The sequence below is a fragment of the Sylvia atricapilla genome, chromosome 5 (assembly GCF_009819655.1).
Source record: "Sylvia atricapilla isolate bSylAtr1 chromosome 5, bSylAtr1.pri, whole genome shotgun sequence".
NCBI classification, from domain to species: domain Eukaryota; kingdom Metazoa; phylum Chordata; class Aves; order Passeriformes; family Sylviidae; genus Sylvia; species Sylvia atricapilla.
Genome location: NC_089144.1, coordinates 15791349 through 15812685, shown reverse-complemented (window position 1 = coordinate 15812685; position 21337 = coordinate 15791349). Strand labels below are relative to the sequence as shown.

General features: G+C 42.3%; 1 protein-coding gene across 1 annotated transcript; it reads right to left on the bottom strand.

The window, feature by feature from the left end:
* Nucleotides 1-7626: 7626 nt before the first annotated feature.
* Nucleotides 7627-9966, bottom strand: LOC136361451 (uncharacterized). Its single transcript, XM_066319382.1, is given in 5 exon segments — nucleotides 7627-8687; nucleotides 8689-9111; nucleotides 9113-9218; nucleotides 9221-9841; nucleotides 9942-9966. Coding segments are annotated over 5 exon segments (1926 nt in total). The 3' UTR covers nucleotides 7627-7936.
* Between the last annotated feature and the right edge of the window lie 11371 nt (nucleotides 9967-21337).

Genomic DNA, 21337 nt, shown 5'->3' with positions numbered 1-21337 from the left:
GAACTTAATGGAATGAAAATTTTAGATGACTGTGCCCTTGTTTATTAGAAATTGCAGTTATTTTAGTATTAACTAAAAAATTACTAGGTTCAACATTGAAAGGTGCAATAAAGATTCATTTGGTTTCTCTTGGAAATTCAGGTTAGTTGCAAACTTGAGGATTAAAATCAAACAAATCAGTTAAACAGAGCCTGATACAAAGTATACTCCTATTATTATTTCTTTCATTTTCCTTTGTATGTAAGTGAAATGATTCAGCTCAGATATCATTTCTATAACTTTTAAATTGAATTGAATGATTGGAGAAAATAGTACAAGTAGTAAATACTTTCTTCAAAAATGTACCTTATCTGGAGGGGGGAGCTTTGCAGAAAATGAGTAGATAAGTACGGGTAGCAATAAATATCATGAGGTGAATGTTAGCTTAAAACAGCAACCTTTGTATATTTATTGCCTAAAGAAGGCACATCAAGAGATAAAGCTAAATATTCCTTTAGGCTGTAGATAAAGAGTACCATAAAAGATTGAGTATGCTCCTTGCAGTCAAATGCCTTAGAAGGGGCTCAGCAAGGCTGCCAAATAAATTCCCTGATCTTAACCTGACTTGCTATTTTTTTCACGTGAATTTGACTTTACACTGGTTTGAATAACTGCTGAATCCAAAGCCAGGCTAATTTTGGCAAGAAATTCCAGAAATGCTGAAAGGACTAATATATAGGGTGATAAAATCATAACTCAGCTGACAGATGGAACCAATTCTGTTATGCTGGTCTGTACTTGTCCATTACAAAATCATCCCTGGCTCAAGAAAGTAATTCCAATCATGGAGTACTTTTCAATTGGCACATAACACAAGACCATGTGTTCTTACCTTGAATAGGCATGAAAATTGAGTTTGGAAGTTGCTGTTGAGTTATAAGTTAGATTCAGCCTACTCCTGGTGATGCAGTTGCAAATCCATGATGACAGAATAACTGATGGTATGTCACACCACTGATGAGATAATGTCATTACTGATCTACATTTTAATAACACAGAAAACACCATGATTACTTCTCTACTGGCGACCTAATCTCCCACTTCTGAAAGAGTAATAAATATCTTGCCTTAGAGGATAAAACAGACACAAAAGTAAACCTTTTTACAGGAGGTTGAAGCCATAGTCTCCAAGTTTTATGTTATGCAACCTTTTGTTAAGGTATGAACAGTCATCAGTTTTCCTAATTGGTAGAAATATAGCTATGTTTGCAGTACAGCAGAAAATTGGTTATTTGATTCTTATAACTTTAATATAAGATTTCACTTGATATTAAGTGGGTGTAACTTCCTTTGCAGATGAGATCAGAATACTATTAGAGATGTATTAGTACCCTTACAAAGACCCCAAATCAAAAGGCTATTCTGTGGGAAAATCCAATATTTCAGGAGAAATCCTCTTCTAAATCTGAACAAAACCCAGAAAGTCAGAAGTTTCTCCTGGGAAATAAAATTCCTAAAAATTTTATCAAATATTCCAGCACTGGAGATTGAGCTGCTACCCTGACTCAGGAAGACTCTGATAGTGCTGAAGGATGTAAGCATTGGTACCATGAGGAAGAAAGCTTTCCCTGAACCTGGATAAGAAGCCCAGAAGACAGCCAGAGGGCTCTCCCACAGTCATAGATATGTGACAGACCTGGAAAGTTTTCCATCTATCTGCCCAGCAAGATAGTTGCAGAGTATAAGGTCCTGTGAACCCAAGAAATGCCTGAGCAAGTAGTCTTAGGACCAGGAAAATATTCTACTTGTAAATTATCAGGCAAGTGGGATAGACTTGTAATCAGGTTTTAGGTTGTCTGTCCTTCTGATCCAAATCCCCTTTTGACCAAAGGAAAAAATATATAGAGATAGATAGATTCATGTTACATTAAAAAAAGATTCATAGAAATCTGTATGAGCTTCTGGAAAAAAATAAAACGTTTCTGCAGGAATCCAAATGGAAAAGTTCTATTGCAAGTTTTCTATTTCAGACGTCTTCTTTTGTTTCCTTGACTTTTCCTAGCTGAGAACAAACCTTTGGAACTGAAGTTATGAATTTTTAATTTTTCTCTCTGCTGATGAAAATAAATAAAATTTGTTGACTGTAGTATCACATGGAATGCATACAAAAGCAGACAGGACAAAAGTAATTCAAAGGCTTCTTACTTGCTCAGGTGCTATTAAGTGAGGCTTGATAATTAGAATGTGGTAATGTTTTTCATGCTGATTTTTACAATGTGTTTGTGTAAAGGATGATAAATGTTTTTCTGGCTATTTGTAGTAATGAGTTAGAGATCTCTACGTCTGATAAAGTTCACCTCTCCATCCTGTGAATAAGTAGTGCCATAAATCTATTTTTGTCCAATTTATGAAATTCAGAATTTTATATTAATGTGCATTTAATTCCTGGGTTTTTTTTTCATCAGGGATAAGTAAGTATCCAGAGAGTACAATTATCACTACAACTGACTGAATGCTTTATCTATATTGTTTGTGCATCAGGAAACTGAATTAACTATTGGCTCTTTCTGATCCAGTCTGGATTTTCTTCTCCTGGAGAAAAGGCAACATTTTTTTCTGAAAACCCATGTACAACCAAAAATATTTCCAAGTTATTTTAGAGCTTTGTCCAATTATTAAAAAGAATATGAAGAAAAGATAATACATATAGGATAAGGAGCCAAAGTTAGAAGTCCAGAGGAAAAACTTTGGTAGAGATGGTAACAGATCTGTCATTCTTGGCTCTGCTGGGTGATTTCATTACTGAGAAATTAACACCCTCCTGAAGTTCAGCCTGAAAACACATGTCAAAAAGAAAATCTAAATATACCGTGGGCTCACTGTGACTTTTGGCATTATGAATTCTGTTATTGAATTACTTTTTAAAAATTATTTATTTTATTTTTTATTGGGTCTTCAGAATTTCAGACCATGTGACATTCCACTCAAACCAACGGAAAATATATCACCAGCTGGTTCTTTGTCTTTGTTATGCCCCAGTTAAAAATGCCTTTCTCTTCACTGACACAATGCCATGAGGCATGAAATGAGTTTCCTTCCCCAGATTCTTGGTGCAGCCCACAAGAATGTAATTAGGTCTTGGTCATGTAAGCTCAAAGATGCAAAATTCTGTGTTCAGAGGTTCATTGGTTTTAAGAGAGGTACAAGTCATGAAGTGTGTCCTTCAGCACTTTTAAGTTGTCTAGAAAATGGTTAAGAATACTGGTAAAACCTCCTAGTTGATCAAATGTCTCTATTTGTCCAATTATTACTCTGTTTGTATGATTCTCCTTATAGGCTTGTTAAAATTTATTAAGATGAAGACTGTTTCCAAAAAGTGCCTGAATCTGATCACTCCAAAATTGCTGGAGAAGAATTAGCAGTCAGGAATAACACATATAATTTTTTTGCTGGCATTATGCAAGATGAGTGCAAGATATTTTTGGAGGTGAGTCAGGAAAGGTTGAGTGACAAGTTGGAAACAAATAAAAAAGAATGAACCTTTCACAGAGCTTCCCTGTAAGGTTAAAATACAGAATATTTGTGGTACTAGGCTATTAGCAAAGTTCATTGTATATTTTTACTGATCGCTTGTGAAAAGCTTATTACCATCACTCTTTAATTCCAGTGATGGATTAAAAAGTTAGTGATGGATAAAAAGATAAAATTCCTCTGCTTTTATGTGAACTTAGTGTTTTGTCACATTGGTTGTTGGAAATGATGGTTTAGATGAACAAGTTATAGTTCTGATTCAGATTTTCAGAAGCAATTAAAGGTGAGATTTGGTGCATCAAGAACACTTCAGCTTAGACTCACAAAGGGCTGGATATGACCTTATCATGAGGAATAATTTCAATAGGATTCAGTTTCATAACCTGTGCTACCCTTATTTCCCTCCAAGGCTGATTCCTCCCACCCTCTCATCGAGTCAGTGGATTTGCAGGTGCAGTAAAATTCTTAAGAGTGGAACCATATTCACTTTTATTTCAAATTAGGGAGTGGCAATTGTGAATCTGAAAAATAATCTTTCCTTACCAGTAAGATTCTACGACATTTCATATTTCCACAATAAACCTGAAGACAGCAGCAGGTTGTCTTGCTGCTTTGCTCTTTGGTAGCAGCTGTACAGAACACAACACCATTTAAAATTCTCTGTTTGTGCTTCGCTGATGAAGTAAGCAGGAAGAAAGAGAAAGGACTTGACTTCACATTTGGAGCAAATGTGAATTTTCTTGTGGATTCCAGTGTCCAGCCTGTCAGGGATTTTCTTCAGTAAATCCAAGGGGCAGTTGCCTACAGAAACCCTGATCTGACTCAAGAGCTCTTCTGACCCTACTGGTTAGCACTGACAGGACATGACTCATTTTACTGAAACCTGCTTTCTCCAAATGTGCATGTGACACCAGGACTTGCTGCATCCAGCCTAATGGTAAAGTTCTGTTCCCAAAAGGCACTCTGGGAAGGGCCAGCTGCAGATCGAGGCTGGGTCAGAGTCAGCTGAGAGCCAGTGGAACATCCGTTGAGTGCCGGTTGGACGCGAGGCAGCGATTGGTTAGGGAGATGTGAGGGCCGTGTGAACAGAGAGCTGATTGGATAAAGGGACACGAGCAACGACACTGCAGCTGCAGCAGCCAATGAGTGCTTTCCTCGGTTCAGTTTCAGTTAAGTTCTGTTAAGGTTCGGTTGAGTTCTGTTGAGTTTAAAACCTTTATTTGCTACAGTTAAACGATCTTCTTCAGATGTGTGAGGACGTCTGTGTGTCTTTGTTCCCCATTGCTATGCTTGCTCCATTCAGTCTGCAGCAGTTCCACAGGAAAGATGTTGTTAAATTAATCACACATCTTTACAACGCATCCACTTTAATATTTTTATCACTATGTTCAAATGTATTTGTCAGCTTCCTAAGGAGTGCAATGTCCATAACAAAGGGGACAAGACCTTAATGCAAAAAATGAGAGACCTTGAACTGCAGTGGCATAAAATCTCTGGTGCAATACCAGTGTCAGATGGCCTGGGTCTGAAAAACACATTATTAATACTAACAGGCTTAGGAGACACACAGAGCAGGGTGAGGTATTCCCAGAGAAGGAGACAGTAAAATTGACAGTAAAAAGGAGAGTTAATACCAATCAGGTGGACTTGCTCAGTGACTTCATCAGTGCTGCCTCCTATTTTCAAGGCCTAAAGGAACAGCTCAGCACCAGAAAAACATCCAGATCACTTGCCTATGCTTGCTCTTACTGAACATTGCTTTCCATTTCCATCCTAGTGTTACTGCACACTAACCAGCAGTTAAAATCAGCACCTGAGTTACACAATAGTATTTCAGAAGCAACACCATACAGCTGTATGTTCCAGCCTTCCACTCCCTCAGCATGCCTTTCACACACACAGCACGCTTGCACTTGCATCAAAACTCACAGCCAGACCCGCAGTTTAACCATCTGCAATAATTCTGGCCCTGGCAAATCTAGGCCTGGATGTATTGTGCAGCAAGAAGCCATGGAGGCTGTGCTTCTCCCCGACTCCAAGCATTGCTCCAGAGGACACACAAGCTGTGTGGTCAGGCTCAATGACACACAGAGATTGAGTCCTTGACACGGAGGGCACCAGTCCTTGACACAGATGAGCCCTGGCGTGGGGAAAGGTAAAGGGGAGATCTCTGCACTTGGAGGCAGAGGAGAGGGGGACAAAGTGGGTGTGTATGTTTGGGAGGAGGGAGAGCAAGGAAGGCCTTCTCCTCCTTCCACAGGCAGGGCCAAAGGGGCTGTGATGGGTTCCTGCCAGCAAAGGAGGCAAGAGGCAGGGACATCAGCATGCACAGTTCCCTCTCAGTGGAACAGCAAGTTCTGCTGTTGGCAGTGATCCTCCTTTGGGAGGTTCCCACATACTCTCCCCACAGGGAGCTGCTTGTTCCTGTCCCCACAGCTTTCCTCTCTGACATGGACCACAGCAGCTTTCTTTCCCATGCTCTAAATGAGGAGGGGGAACTTTTATAACGACAGTGAGAAGATTGATTAATTAATATTTTATCTGTTTTGACCATCATGACTTCTGGTTGAATTCAGAGACAAAATTAATAGCCCTGCTTTAAAGTGCTACAGAAGTGGAATACTGAGAAGTGACTGTTGGCCACAATCACCATTTGAGTCACTTCATCATTTTTTAAGATTGCTGCACTGGATGGACATTTTTTAAGAAATAGTGGGTTAAATTAAAAGAAGGACACATTTCAAGCAATTTGATAAATTCTTCTCCTTTTGTTATTTCTTCACACATATGGATGTAGATATTACTGAAGGGCAACTATACCATGGTAGCTCAATTTCTAAACTAATGGTAATTGGAAAATAATTTTACACTAACAATTGTAAAGGACCTCTTGAGGCAGTGATAATGAATACAATTCCTACTATGAACACTTGGACTACTTGTTCTACTATAAAAAAGTGAGTTTAAACGACTATATACACTTTCATCTGCTGAGATGAACTACAACTTTACAAAACCATTAAAAATACAGGTTAATGAAAAAGAACAATAAATCCCTAAGAGACTAGGTTTTCAGTCTTTAGGTGAGACGAGCAACATCCGTCAGGTTCAGTGTCTTCCATGAGGATGTGTAGGTAGACCCAGTTTCTGCCTTGTAGACACAGGCAACTTGGCAACAGCACTGTTGTAACTAGAAGCTGAAGGGCAAGGCAACTTTCAGATGTGTCTGCACGTGCAGCAACATCTTCCTTCCTTTCTTGCACAGGAGCAGGAAAGCAACTTCAGGATTGCCAGTGACAAAAGCACCAACGATGCAGTGTTCATGTGAGCCCCCCAGCACCGCTCTGTGCAGGGACCTCCTCTCAGTGGCTGGAGAGCAGTTATACGCTTGTAACAAAGGAGCCAGTCTCTGTGATTAAGTTAATTGGTGTTTTATTGAAGAAAATGACAACTGCAAACAGGAACCTGGGATAAGCCCAAGGTCTCCAGCAACAAAGCAGACTTGAGTAAAAAACACCAAAAAACAAGAGAGACAGCGTGTGTGCCGGGTGCTCCTTGGGCCTCGAGCCCCTCCGGAGGACCTCCACCGCTCCCCAGGGGAATCCTTTTATAGCCACCAGGTGGATCCAAATCATCTCTCTTCTAATTGGCTCCCGTCCAGAGCTCCTGATTGGTCCAACTCGAAGGTGCATCTCTGTCCAATCGTTTTGCAACTCCATCAAGTGGTTGGCTGCCACGCTGCACCAATCCGGTTCTCCACGAGGTCACTGCTGCGGCCCAAGCTCCTTCGTGCTACCTCCCCTCAGCTCTGCCTCTGTGGCCTCTCAGCACAAGGTGAAAAACCCAAATTCCACACATAAACCCAGCCTAAACAGCCCCACCCAAAAACAACAACCCACAACTGTCTCATTCACCTTAATCCATGCACAACACACTGACAGCACTAAAGGGCCTCTGCAAGGAATGCTAATAAACTCGTCTCACTAGGAAAACTTCCACTACCTATTCTCATATAGCAAATTGTATCTGCTAGCAGCTAAATGCTTACAAAACCTCTACACCTAACAGAATAACTACATTAAATCCCTAACAGGCAGCTAGCTTTCTGTCATCCAGGTATTCCACACAACCTCTACCAGCTTCACTGTCTTCTGTGAGGATGTGCAGATGGAGCCAATTTCTGTCTCATCCACTTAGGCAAAAACATTGTTGTAACTGGGAGGTGATGGGCAAAGCAAGTCTCAGATGTGTCTGCACAAGGAATCCATGCATCCATGGGCTGCAGCATCTTCCTCCCTTCCTTCCTTGTGCAGGAGCAGGAAAGCAGCTTCAGGATTGCCAGTGACAAAAGCACCGATGAAGCAGTGTTCATGTGGCTGCCGTAGGCTGTGAGCCCCCCAGCACCGCTCTGTGCAGGGACCTCCTCTCAGTGTCTGGAGAGCAGCACCCAGAGGGGAAAGCGCAGCTGCCCGTAGGCTTGTGTGGCCTCTCTGTGGGCAGCTGTGTCTTGGGCCAGGTGCTCAAAGAGGTTGAGGGGCTCAACCTTGTGCATTGCCGGTGGCAAGCTGATCTCTGCAGGAAGCCTCTCGTTGCCTTGCACAAAGTGCTCCAGGCGTTTCAGCTGCAGGCAGCAGCCCAGGTAGGCCATGACGTCCCACAGCCGCCGTGCAAATTCCTTCCTGTGCCACTGGGACAACGGGACAGTGCTCAGCACGTGCATGAGCACGGTCTTCCAGATGGAGCTGGAAAAACCTGTGCCCCTCAGGATGCAGGAGAAGACCTGCAGGCATTTCAGGTGCAAGCTCTCGCAAGGCACCTGCCTGGCCACGTGCTGGAAGAATTTGGCCTCGGCCACAGCGTACATCTCAGGCCACACTGTGCTTGCCGTGACGCTGGCCTTGGCGGGCTGGCCACTCCCAAAGATGCTGCAGCTGCCTCTCTGAGCCTCTGAGGGCTGGCTGACCACAAAGATGTCCGAGTCCCCTTGGCGCACCCCAAGGAGCACCTCCACCCTCAGCCTCTCCTTGCTGTCGCTCAGCTGGAATTGGCAGGACCGGCTGCAGGGCTGAAACTCCGAGTGCCACAAGGCTGACTGAGGCACATGCAGCCATGAGGATCTCACCAACTGGGAGAACCAGTGGCAGGTTTTCTCCACATCCAGGTAGGAGCTGGTGCAGTGTCTTTAGGAGGCTGCACTGATGTTTCCGCCACAGCTCCTGCTTCAAGTGGTGCAGGAAGCACAGCGGCTCCTGGCCCAGCTGCTCCCTCTGGCACATACACACCTGCTCCACATGGATCCTGAAGCTCCTGGCTGCCATCTGCCCTGCGCTGTTCAGCTCCAGTCAGAAGACGTGCCCTGGCAGGGGACTCAGCGGCAGCAGCACGCGGTACACCCCGTCCCACTCCTGGGGACTCCAACCCTCAAAGGCACTGCCCACCCCGATGGCTTCTTGAGGCACCGGGTAGAAGCTGTTGCTGACGCTGTGCACAAAGACACGCTTCAAGCTCTCCATTGGCTCAGCTGTCACTGAGCAGCGTCTCTCCAGCTCCTCCACAGGCCACCGGACGCGATCCACTAAAAGGATGCCTGGCCTATTCCCATCGTCTGGCCTGTCTGTCTTCAATTCCACCACCGCCCCTTTCTTCCTTGCCACCATCACCGCCTTTTTTTTCACTGGCAGCCACGTTACCTTGTTTGTCCTCTTTCTAGCCTCAGTCTTGTTTCCCTCCACATTTACACCACCCTGTTCTTCACCCTTGTTTCTATCACTGTCACTTTCTTTGAGCGTTCCCTTCTTTTCTTCCTCACTTGCAGCAGAACCACTAGGGTCTACCGCACAGCCACGACCACTGCTATCTTCCGGCCCAGTCCAATCGCTGCTTCTCTGTTCACTGGCATCACTGCTTTCCTGCACCTTCCCATCATCAGCACCTTCAACTTCATTTGTGGCCACAGGACTGCCTTCTGTGTCTTTTCCAGTGCTGCTGTCCTCCGCCTCCACAGTGACATCAATGTTTTTGCTACCTTCCTTTGACTCCACCCTCTCTTCTTCCTGTTCTTTTCCTCTCTCGTCTCCCAAGGTCTCACAGGAGCTCTGGTCCTTGCTGCTGTTGCTGGCTTCATGGCTCCTCCTCGTGTGGCTAAACCACAGTTCCAAGAGGGGCAGGACTCCAGCAAGCACCCAGAATGTCCAGTGCTGCAGAGAAAGAGAGAGCGAGGCTCCCCAGGCCTGGTCCTGCTGCTCCGGGGCCCCTGCTCCAGCTCCTGCAGCAGCTGAGCCATCTGGCGCTCCAGCAGCTCCTGACGCTCCTGCATGCGCCGGTGCGTGGCCTCATCCAGCCCGTCGCCAGCTGGCCGTGGGCACTGGATCAGGCTTTGCATGAGCACCAAGAGCAGGGACAAGAAAGCCATGGTCTGCAGGAGGACACACAGAAGGGCTTCAGTGGGGTCGGCATGGAGACAGGCCATGGGGGGCAGGAAGGAGAGGGCCCCCCACAGCTGGCAGGAGGCAAGGCCGGCACCGTCAGCCCCGCGAGCGCCAGGGCCCGAGCAAGGTGCTCCAGCCGGGGCCTGGGCCCTGGATGTGGGGACAGGAGACGTGCCCCGGGTGCCGGCGCTCCTGCCCCAGCCCTCCTCCAGCCCCGTCCCCTCGCTGCGTGTGCACTCCGGCCCGGCTCGGGGAACTCATCATGGCCCTGGGCACCCCGGGCCCCAACAGACACCAAGTGCACGCCCATCACTGGGCAACCCGGCAACCCCAGGGCTTCCCTTTGCCAAGCAGGCACAAGCAGCCTCCCACGCAACCCTTGTCAACTCTAAAGCTGGGTGACATGACCCATGGATGGCTCTTGGTGTACAGGTATAAGCTCTTATTCATTATTCAAGATTGAACTTTTTTGCTATTAATGCAGATAACTTTTAACGTGTTGGTGTATTTCCTGTTTCCTGCTCCTTTCCAGGCTGCAGTTTGATCTGTGAAATACTTGTTAGGCATTCGGCTTGAAACACCACCTTGGATCAGCTCTTCCAATTTTTTTTTTATGATCTCAAGCATGCCCTTTTGGGACAATTGCTTCAGGGGCATCATGTCATGTCAGCTAATATTTACTGATTTAGTCAGGAATAAAGAAATCTACACTTCTTGAATTATGCACAGGAGGTTGTAACATCATCTGTTCTTAAGGCCCACACTTGTTTTACACCAGCGTTTTGCAGCCTCACAGATCTTTTGTGAAAACGAAGATGACAGGGTCTCTCTCCTGAATTAGGAACACTTCCAAGGATCTGTTTATTGACTGAGAACAGATCACACTTTACCAACTTATGGTTTGCAAAGCAGCGTAAAAATCCTCAGGACCATACAAACTACTTCTCACAGTAGATACAGCTGATTAACTGCATTCTTGAAGAATGGGCAAGCTACTGTAATCCAGAAATACAAATTTTCAAATGGAAAAAGTCCTTGAAACAAAAACTTCTGAGGCTTAGCTCATTCCACTCTAATGTGCTTTTCCCCGACAACACATAAAAAAGTGCTTCTGTTATAAAATGTTTTAAGAGGGGTTTGTGAAATTACTTCCTTTTACTTGTATCTGTTTTAAAGTTATAGAAGGGAGAATTTTTGTAAAATGCTTCAAGAGGGGTTTCTGTAATAAGGCGCTGTGACACTGTCTGGGTGTAAAGTGCTATGTAACAAGGAAAGGGGGAAAAGATCTAATTCATACAGGTTACATCACCCTGAACCATGACTGGTGGACATGAAGACCAACCACTTGATGCTCTTGGGAAATGATTGGTCTGGAGTGACTCTTGTTAAGGACCAATCAGAGCCCTGACAACTAACCAATCACGAGGAGGATCCAAAATGCACCAATCAAGAGGAACCAAAGAGGATAAAAGGGACTATCAGACTGTTGGGAGGGGGCATTCTTTTTAGAAACCTTGAGGGTCTGAAGGAGCCCCGAGTGCCGTGTCGCACTGTTGTTAGATTTCTGACTTGCCAACAGGAGCCTGGGCTTTTCCTGAGTTCCTACTCCCAGTGGTCGGTTACAGTTAAAAAAACGAGTGTCTTTTCTCATCATTACATCAGAGTCCTGGCCTTGTTCATAACACTCTAGACACTTGGTGCAACTAGGTATTCTGTAGCATTTGAGAGAAACTGTTTTTTGTGTGGGGTGTAGACATGTCTGCATTTAGATGCCATTGTAGGTACAAACCTCCTCCCTTGCTTTTTTCAGATTGGAGATCCTTGCTACTGGATATGAGGAAGTTGTTCACTGGGAAGAATTTCCCTGATGCTGATCACAGCACATGAGGGTTTTGCTCCCTTGGGCTTCTCAGAATCTTCTTGGATGATCTCTTTATCAGCTGAGGGCTGACGGAGCACAGAATGTCTGAGTAATCGCCTTTCTCTTCTCCACCCATGACACAAGAGCTGGCTGCACTCAGAAAACAAAGTTTTCTGAACCCTCCTATATAATAACAATCAGTGCCTTAAAAATTCAGCTGTCTAGATGAGGTTGCTATTGAACAGCTTCAAGTGATACCTAGCAGAGGGGGAAGCAGAGGAAGACATGATCACAATGGCCACTGATCAGTCATTCACAGGCATCACCAGGAAGAAAACAGGCCATGAATTTGACAGGCTACTGTGTTTCAGAAACCCATATCAGCCTGCTCCTTTTCAGTCTCTTCAGATACAAGCTTCCAGTCCCATCACAGTGCTCCCTTGAGGCACGTGAGTAACTTAGATGATGAATAGCATGGAAAATTTTTTTTGCATCTCCAGTCACTTGAGCACCAAGCAGACAAGAGAAAACCTACTCTAAAGGGTGGGTGTTTATACCCCTGCGGCTAAAGCTATTCTGAAAGCCCACATTACTACTGAATAATTTTCTGACCCTGGCAAAAAGGCAGCTTCCAATGAACTCTGCTACTCCCATTCTCCTGAGAACCTCATGTTGAGATGCCTAGGACCAACTAAAGAAAAAAGTAATTTCATTCATGCCCTGGTCAACCATTTCTCAGCCTTTTGTCCTTCCCAATGCACCAGCCAGTCAAACACAGAAAAAGCAAGAGACCTATGCTGGGAAAATCCTCATGAACTGCCTAATTTGAATGACTGGAGGTCAGCTCACTGATTGTGAATCACTTTTACTGCTCCACTTAGCCTACCACCTCAGCTCACCAACCTCCTCACTACTTTCAGCTGCATAAGCCCATGACCAGCAATCAGAAAGGCATGAGTCTTATGAAAGAAGCAGACATGGGGAACAAAGTGTGGAGATTAGTCCACACTCTGAGGAACAGGCAACACTAACCAAACACTCTGGCAACGGCTTGTGTCTAGAAGCTGGGTACCTTCAAATCCACCTCAGGGGTTTGGGACTTGTACTGATTTGCACAAAAGGAAAAAAAGCCCACCCTGCAGCAGTGGGCTCCTTCTTTCCAGCCTGGATAGAGATGTGTCCTGCATTTTGCAAGCATGTCCAGGTGTTCAGAATGGATCATGCTGATCATATTTAGCACCTTAAGGCATGCAGCTCTTCCTTTCTTAAAGTATTTTTTGTGAAATTATAGGCAGTGCTATGCCTGCCTTTGCAAACAAATTACCCTCATTATATTGCACTTGTCTTCAAAACACTGCCACTCCTACATTTCAGACTTTGCTTCCCTCAGAAGAATGCACAAATGATTAGAGTAGTTGCAAGCACTGGCATGTGCAGTTTTCACCTAACTGCATTTTCACAAAAGCTTCTGACAACAGGCCATTTTCTGGACATGAACATGGTATGCTGACAGATGAATTTGCTACATCTTATAGCCAAGATCTCTGTGGCACAAGACACAGCTCTTTAGATAAAATTGAAAAAAAAAAAATTCAGGGAATGTATTCTTTCCAAATGAAGATGAGTTAAATCTATTGTTGGCTCTCATTCCATTGAAGAGCAGATTGCATATACCTGAAAAACAGGTTTGTAAAGGAAAGGCCTCCAGATATGACTTTGTAAGAATGATAACAGGCACCTCTGTGTTGAAGGCACAGAAAACAGCGCAGCTAAGGATGGTTTTCTTTCATTGTAGTCACATGAAATTTAAAACCAGCTTCTTACATGTTTTCTTTGATTCATTATGATTTTTTCCTTCTAGGAAAACGTAAATCATTGTTTAATATTTATGTTTCTCATGAATTTGCAGTTACTTTGTAATCATTGTTACTCTCAAATTAGATTCCTTAACCATTGAAAAAATGAAGGACAACATGGTCTTGGCTGAAGAGAGTGTTGTCGTAAATCAAAAAGCATGGATTGTTTTTACTATCCAAATATATTACTTTCTTGGCAAATGAATTTTATTGTGATTTGACTATTACCTATAGATTTTATTGGTCAGCATATTGATTTTTTTCCCTTAGATTCTGCCAAGAAACCCACACATTCTAATTCTTAATGACATCTTTCATCTTTATTTATGTCTTGTAAGTTATGACCAGAAAACAAATTATCAATGAAAAATCTTACCTTACTATTCTTTATTTTCCCATTTCTTTCTTCCTCAGCACAACTGAAACATTTTATTTAGTTCAGTAGTCCTGGAAACAAAAATAAAAATTGTCCTAATAATTCTGATAGCAGACATTACAAGACTGCCTTATCTCTTAATTACTCAGGAAAGCACAAGTTACACTTTCAGGACTTTCCTGAAATGCAGTGAATTTCTATGTTAGTTGTACATGTATATTTTGCTTCTAGGGAAGCAAGAAGATGTTAGAAAGTGTTCCATGGAAACCACTATGCATCTTCCTGACCAACAGGTTTTGAAGTCTTTGATCCTGAAACCTGACTTCATTAAGGGTAAGTACAAACAGCTACAGTGAAGACACTGAAGGTCTCCTTGAGTCTGTGCATTGTCATAGATGATGGTAATGGGAGGGCTAAAATAAAATGCTTGTAAATCCATAGTATAAAATCAGCATATGAAAGGAAAAGACCTTAATGATTTAAAGTCTGTAGGAACAAAACCTGATGGCAACTTTGTTTCATCACTCTCAAAACCTATAGTAAAATTTTTTAAATTGTTCTCATGAGGTAATATGAAGGTGAAGGTTTAAATGTGTGAAAAGAAAAGAGGAGGTGTTAGGGATTGTATGAGTTTGCTGAATTAAGCGATTTGGCTCCTAGAAAGCTGTGTTGAGTGATGAGGAAGGAAGAATGAAAAATGAGGAATTCCATTCTAGCCAATAAAACATTAAGGAGAAGCATTACATGAGCAGCTCGTTCTCTTGCAGCTTGATTCCTCCCTGCTGAATGTAAGGGTAATAAATACTTCAGGGTTTTCAAGAGAGAATGCACTGAAAATTTTTGTTCCAAGAACTGTTCCATTCTTTTATCAGTGATGTTGTGTGCTGCATGTAAACAGTTGCCAGGAAGGGTGAAGTGATAAGAAAAGGTTTAATTTGCCAATGAAAAAATTATACAGTTAAGGCTTAAAGAAATTAAAGTCTGAGACATTATTTTGAACTAATCCCAGCATGTTTCCTTCATAGTCAGAGAAGAGCCACCTTGTTGCTGTGTTCATGTATTTCAACTTTTGGGATAGAAACCTGCTCCTTTAGAAAGATCTAAAACAGACTTTACTAAACCTGAATATGGGGGTGGGGGGTGTGTGCTTTTGTTCTGCTATTTCTGAACAGCCTGTTCTTATGGGAAAAGTTCTTCTCTGAAAGGAGACATAGGGAACTTCCAGGCCATACTAGAGATAGGAATGGAACAAGGCTGAAGTACAGTAGGGAAAAGGAATGTGTTTGCTGTATTCTTTATGCTCAGATCTTTCTGAACAAATATCTGTGCATCTAGAAGCAGCCAAATCAACCATTTGGTCTTGACTTCTTCCTTCCTTGCTTGGATAAAATGTACAACAATGAGCACAAGGGAGGCCAGGAAATGGCAGATGTAGTAGTGAAATGCTGTCATGCTTCCTATCCCTTTCAAAAGTGTGGCATAATAGTATCTGAAGGCCTCTGATTGTTGAGTTGAGATCTTCAGCGTGGCTATCTTGCCCTTATGACATTTAATGTTATAAAAGATGGGTATCCACATTGTCTCAATGTCCCTTTCTCAATGATTCTTCCTGCAGAGGAGTGTGACTCAGCCAGCCTAAACATTTTTATCTGCATTTACAGCCATGAAACACAAAGACAATGGAGTAGATGCAGCTTTATCTGTCTGTCTTTATGAGAGTTGACCTGTGATTCATAAGAGGTGATCCTCACTTTCCAGTCTGCCCATCTTCCTGAAGACTTCCTGCTCAGATTTGATTGATCACTGAATGTGTTTTCCAGATATGCTTTTTTGTTTTTATTTCCCCTCTCCCTCCTCATTTCTGAAATGAAGCAATGAGGGGGAAGAAATGACCTGTAAAATAAGCACAAAAGCAGTGATTTGCTGAATGATTACGGCAAACTCAAGGAGCCTTCAGGTAAGAATGGAGTAATTGGACAACAAAATATCATATGATTTCAGGACATGATGTGATAAGCATTCATGTGACCTTGAATTATACATGTTCAAATACTCTGTCTTCAACCACCATTCTTCTGGGACATCTCTCTATAGCATTTAGCTCACAAGGAAAGGTGCTTTGTTCCTTTAGGCATACAGGGGTTTCTTCAGCCTATGTATAGAAGGAGGGAAGGACACTTTTGCAGCCAGTCCTGGCAAGTGTGGCAGGTCTATGACTGCCCTCGCTGCCGCTCGGTTTCTTCTTGCTCTCAAGTGGTTTTTATACCTCTGCATCCAGTCCAGTTTTCCTCAGCTCCCCAGTCTTCCTGAGCACATGCCCCATTAGCTCCTTGACTTCCAGTGCATTCCAGGAAATGGCTTTTAGTTTTACAGTTGCTCAAGGTGAGCATTTATCTTCTTGCAAAAGTTTTATGCTACCACAGTACTTCTCTGAAAATACAGACAAGTGAGGGGATTGGGAATGAGGCCTCAAAAATACAAGACCAATGTGGTACCTGAGATCTTTCCTGTATGCTGTGTATTTCTTATCCAGAAGACACAGAACCTCTCCCTTTTCCTCTTTCTGAATCCTCTGTTTAGGCTGAAGGAAATCTCACTGCAACACAGGGTTGCACACATTGTGAGAGTCTCAGAACTCCATCACTAATGAAGATGCAGAGGATGGGAATTTCTTTCTAATTTAAATGTGAAATCCACAGCAGCTTTTAAAAAATATTCTTTGAACTAGGCTGATTAGTCCTGCTCTATTGTTCAGAAATGTCTGAGAAGCAGACTGTATCTAGAATATTTTAAAATATGTTAGTCTTTTAAACTGTATGGGTTATCCAAAATGTGTTTTGTGTATGTGTAATTGCAAATAATACCAAATATGAGATGCATCATGTGAGTGTCTCTACATTGGATTAGTCACGTAAGATAATAATTTTCTTAATATTTCTTCTTTGCTGAAGAAGGTTTTATTTTACATACCTTTATAGAGCCTGTAAATTTAAGATATATTATTTATTCTTTTAAAAGTTAGATTTCCAGAAATCTCCTGACATACATACAACATGTCACATAAATTACTTTTGAATATACATCTTAAGACAAGTTTTGTTCAGATGCAGATAATGTGGCATAATAATGACAATTCTTCTGTGTCGTCAGGAAGGAAAATACCCCAGTGTTTATTCAAAATGATGGAATTTTATTCCTTTTTCTGAGCAGCATATGTCGTTAGTAAACTTAAAATATGCATTGGAAGTGTCTATCTCAGGGCTGTGTTGCTATGTCCCTCTCCTATCCCTGCACATTGAAAGTGAGCTGGAGTCCTTTTAAAGTATATACAGAGACAAAGTACAGCTGTAAAGACTTTATATCAGTGAATTTTTCAGCCACTTGAGCAAGCTGTATCTCTTCTTTTGGTGGAAGAGAAAAGAAAATTGCATGTTGTCTTGATTAGAGGAACATGAATAGGGAAGATCTGTGGAAAGTCACTAGTGACTGTGTCTCCCTTCCTGTGACTTAAATGCCTTTAAAAGAGGTTTATTTATATCTGATAAAACAAAGAGTGTTACAGGCCTGCAGCAAAGGAGAGAAAACATCCTGGGAACAACACTTCTGCACCAACAGCCATGTACTGTTTGAACCTTTGGCACAGGGAGACTCCTCTCCCATCCAGGGAAGGTGGAAAAAGCATAACCTAGAATTTTTCAGGCACACAGAAAGCAAGATCTCTCCTTCCTTTGGGTGTCTTTCCAAGTCTTCTATTGCATCACCTTTTCCTATTGCAGCATCCTCATACTGGAGACTGGAGTTGCGTGCAGTATGGAATTCAGTCTGCCTCGTGCCAGCCATTGTACTAATTGTACTAGCTTTTTTTTTTTTTTCTTTCTTTCTTTTTTCTTTATTTGTTTCATACTCATCTTTCTGTGGCTTTGACTCTGTGACTCTGACATAAATATTTATAGGCTTTTGGATTTCTTTTCTCTGTAAGTGATTGTTTTTAATCAGTATAAGCTCCTGGGAAGTTATTGGTCCAGACACCAAAATGTACTTTTCCCTATGTATGATAGCAGAAGAGGAACTTAGGAATCTGTTCCCAGTTCTCAACTAGGACTCATTTCCTTTGCTGTCTGTACTAATGCTTCTCAGACTGAGGCCAAGAAATCTGTGTAGATTTTCTATCTGCACTGTTGACCTCCATAAGATAAGTGAATATAGACAAAACTGTTCTATGTTTTATCCCAGCGAACAAGGAATAGAGAGGAAACTGTTGACTATTTTCAGAGTAGCTACACTTTAAAATCACAGAATTGTGGAATGATTTGAGCTGGAAGAGACATTACAGATCACCTAGTTTCAGTCCTCCTGCTACACACAGGGGTGCTTTGCACTAGACCAGATTGCTCAAAACCCCATCCCACCTGACCTTGAATGTGTCAGGAATGAGGCATCTACAGCTTCTCCCTGGGCAACCTGTGCCAGTGCCAAACCCTGCTCACAGAAAATACTTCCTTGCTTATATCTATCTAAATCTACCCTCTTTGAATTTAAAACCATCCCCCCGCCCTTGTCCTATCTGTACATGTCCTTGGAAAAAGTCCCTCTCCAGCTTTCTTGTTGACCCCTATATGCTCTGGAAGGTCACTATAGAATCACTTTGAAGCCTTCTTTTCTCCAGGGTGAGCAATCCCCTCAGCCATTCCTCATATAGGAGAGGTGTTCCACAAATCATCTTTGTGGCCTCTGGACTCCAACAGAGATTTTGTCCTTCCTGTGAAGAACCCCATCACTTTCATGATGCTGGTTCACTGCTGAGCAGAAGAATGTAGCCTCTGGATGCCATCCATTATCTTTTAAGCTAAATGTTTTCAAGTCCCAGGTGCCACCTCCATACTCCATACCCACACTATGGTTTAGACTGTGCTGCCCCACGCGTGGCTGTCCCATCACTGATTGCTGATAGCAGCATATTGTTATTACTCTGTTCATAGTACCAACCACAGACATTTACAGACAGGGGTACAAAGACTGGATTCTCATTTTCACCCCAGAATATTCTAGTGGAAAGTGGAAGGAGAGTATGTTATGGAGAGTCGTTACTTGAGGGAAAGAGGTGATGGTATGGGAATGGACAAGCAGAGGTCATACACGTGCTGCTGAGGCCTGTCACAGGGCCAGTACTCTGGGCTTTTCTGAAAGGGTCTCGTGGACAGAACTAGCACAGCAAATTAAACCTGGGATCCTTTCCCTAAAACTTTTCATCCCTCAGATACATCCTCTTCCAACACATTCTTCATTACCTCTGTAATATTCCAAGAGAGATAGGATTCATATTGATCACAGCTGTCTGTTTCTCCAAGCTTCCAGAAGCCACACGTTCAACTCCAAAACAGCACATCTGCCATGACATTATCATGGGAATTTTGAGGGTATTTGTACTGATCTGGCTGAGGATGATAAGCCCTTTGCAGTGTTGTCTTCCTGCATGAAGGCCCTAAGTTCCTAGTGGTGTTCTTGCAACTTGGGTACACAACAGCCACTGTGATGGCAGATCTTGAAAATCTCAGAGACCTGATATAAAAGGCAGATCTGAACTTTGTTGAATCGATGCGTGTCCCCACTGCACTGATTGAACCATTTAGGCATTTGGAGAAATATCCCTGTGACAAGACTGCACCTCCTGTGTTGTCTAAAGCATTCCAGTGCACATGGGTATCTGTTTGAAGTCGTCTTTACCCATATCTCTTCCTGCAGTTATTTCCATAGGTCATGTAATCTTTTAATTTACAAAAGGAAAATATTGTAATGCTTCAAACACTGGTTTGTGGTGCTTTCTCCTCATCTTTCTGAAAAGTATGATCATTTTGCTGTAGATAATGTGAATGGTGCGCTACAGTAAATGTTAATTTGTAAAACTGCAGCTTCACCTGACCTGGATCAGAGAATCCCTCCCCATGCATGTGCAAGTTCTCCTCATGCTAATGAGGAAAGCATACTCCTTGGAGAGGAAATACACACATCATGCTTCACATCTTAAAATACTCAAGATGTTTTTTTGACATGCCAGAGATAAACAGCATGAGGCACAAATACATCCAATACTTGATGAGGTACCATACTACTTGCTGAGATACCATAATATACACAAATCCATTATCACTCAGCTGTCTTCCACTACACATGCTGAGACTATCAATAATCACACTTGGTTTGGATTTCTGGATAATATCCTGAGTTGAATTCAAACACAAATACAACCTGGCACCAGGATTTTTTTTCTGCATTACAGGAAAAGCAGAGCTAACTCAAAAATATGTTGGATTCACTGAGAATTTTGAAGTGTGTATCCACAACTATTTGCTGCAACTGGATTTTTTAAAGTTTTACACCCTTTTCCTGCTCCATTTTCCCAGCTTTGACTTAGGAAAGTATGGAGTAAGGAGGTAATCATTTGGTTTTCTTATATTTAGGAGAAAATAATTAAAAAAAACCAGCAGAAATTGAATATTACTTTTTTTAAAGACATATGGCCTTGGTCAACTGCCTTTGAAAAACAAGCCAACAGAAGCTTGATTAGACTCAAAGGTCATGCTAAATCAAGAATAATAGTTAAAGAATTAAAATAAATGTGGCCAGACAAAAAATATTATAAGCATTTTAATGAAATCATAGAATTCAAAACAAAATAAATTATTGACTGGCAGACTGAGCACTTGGAAACTTGCAGCTGGCAAAGAAAAGAAGCAAATGTGTTCTTTGCAGTATTTTAAATTCATAGATTACTCCAGTAGTTTAGAAATAGGGCCTGTAATAGGACCTGTAACTCTTAGCCAGTGCCTAAGTGGTTATGTTTTCCATGTTGCCAATGAATCAGATAGCAAAGACCTCAATAGCACTGCTATTTGCAGTGGGGTTTGCATTCATGTTATTATTTTTGCAAGGTCTGACTCCTGATCTACCTGTGTGTAGAAAACTCCTATTCATGCCAATGAACATAGATGTAAGGAGAATGGTGTACATTACGTAATTTCTGTATTGAGTAAAACATAACAAATTTTGGTTGTAAGTGGTATGAAATAATCACTATAAGAAATCAGAAATCATCTCCACCTGGACGTATATACTACATTCAAAGAACTACTCATAATTACCTGGAAATGAAGATTATTTGCAAGAAACATGGATAATATTGCAAAACCCTTGCATGGGCTGAGAGCAAAAATACTAAACCAACCTAAGTACTAAACTGGTCTGGGTTGTAGGCATGACCAGAGGGAGTAAAAGTATGAAATAACACAGTCCATCTCAAATCCCTGCT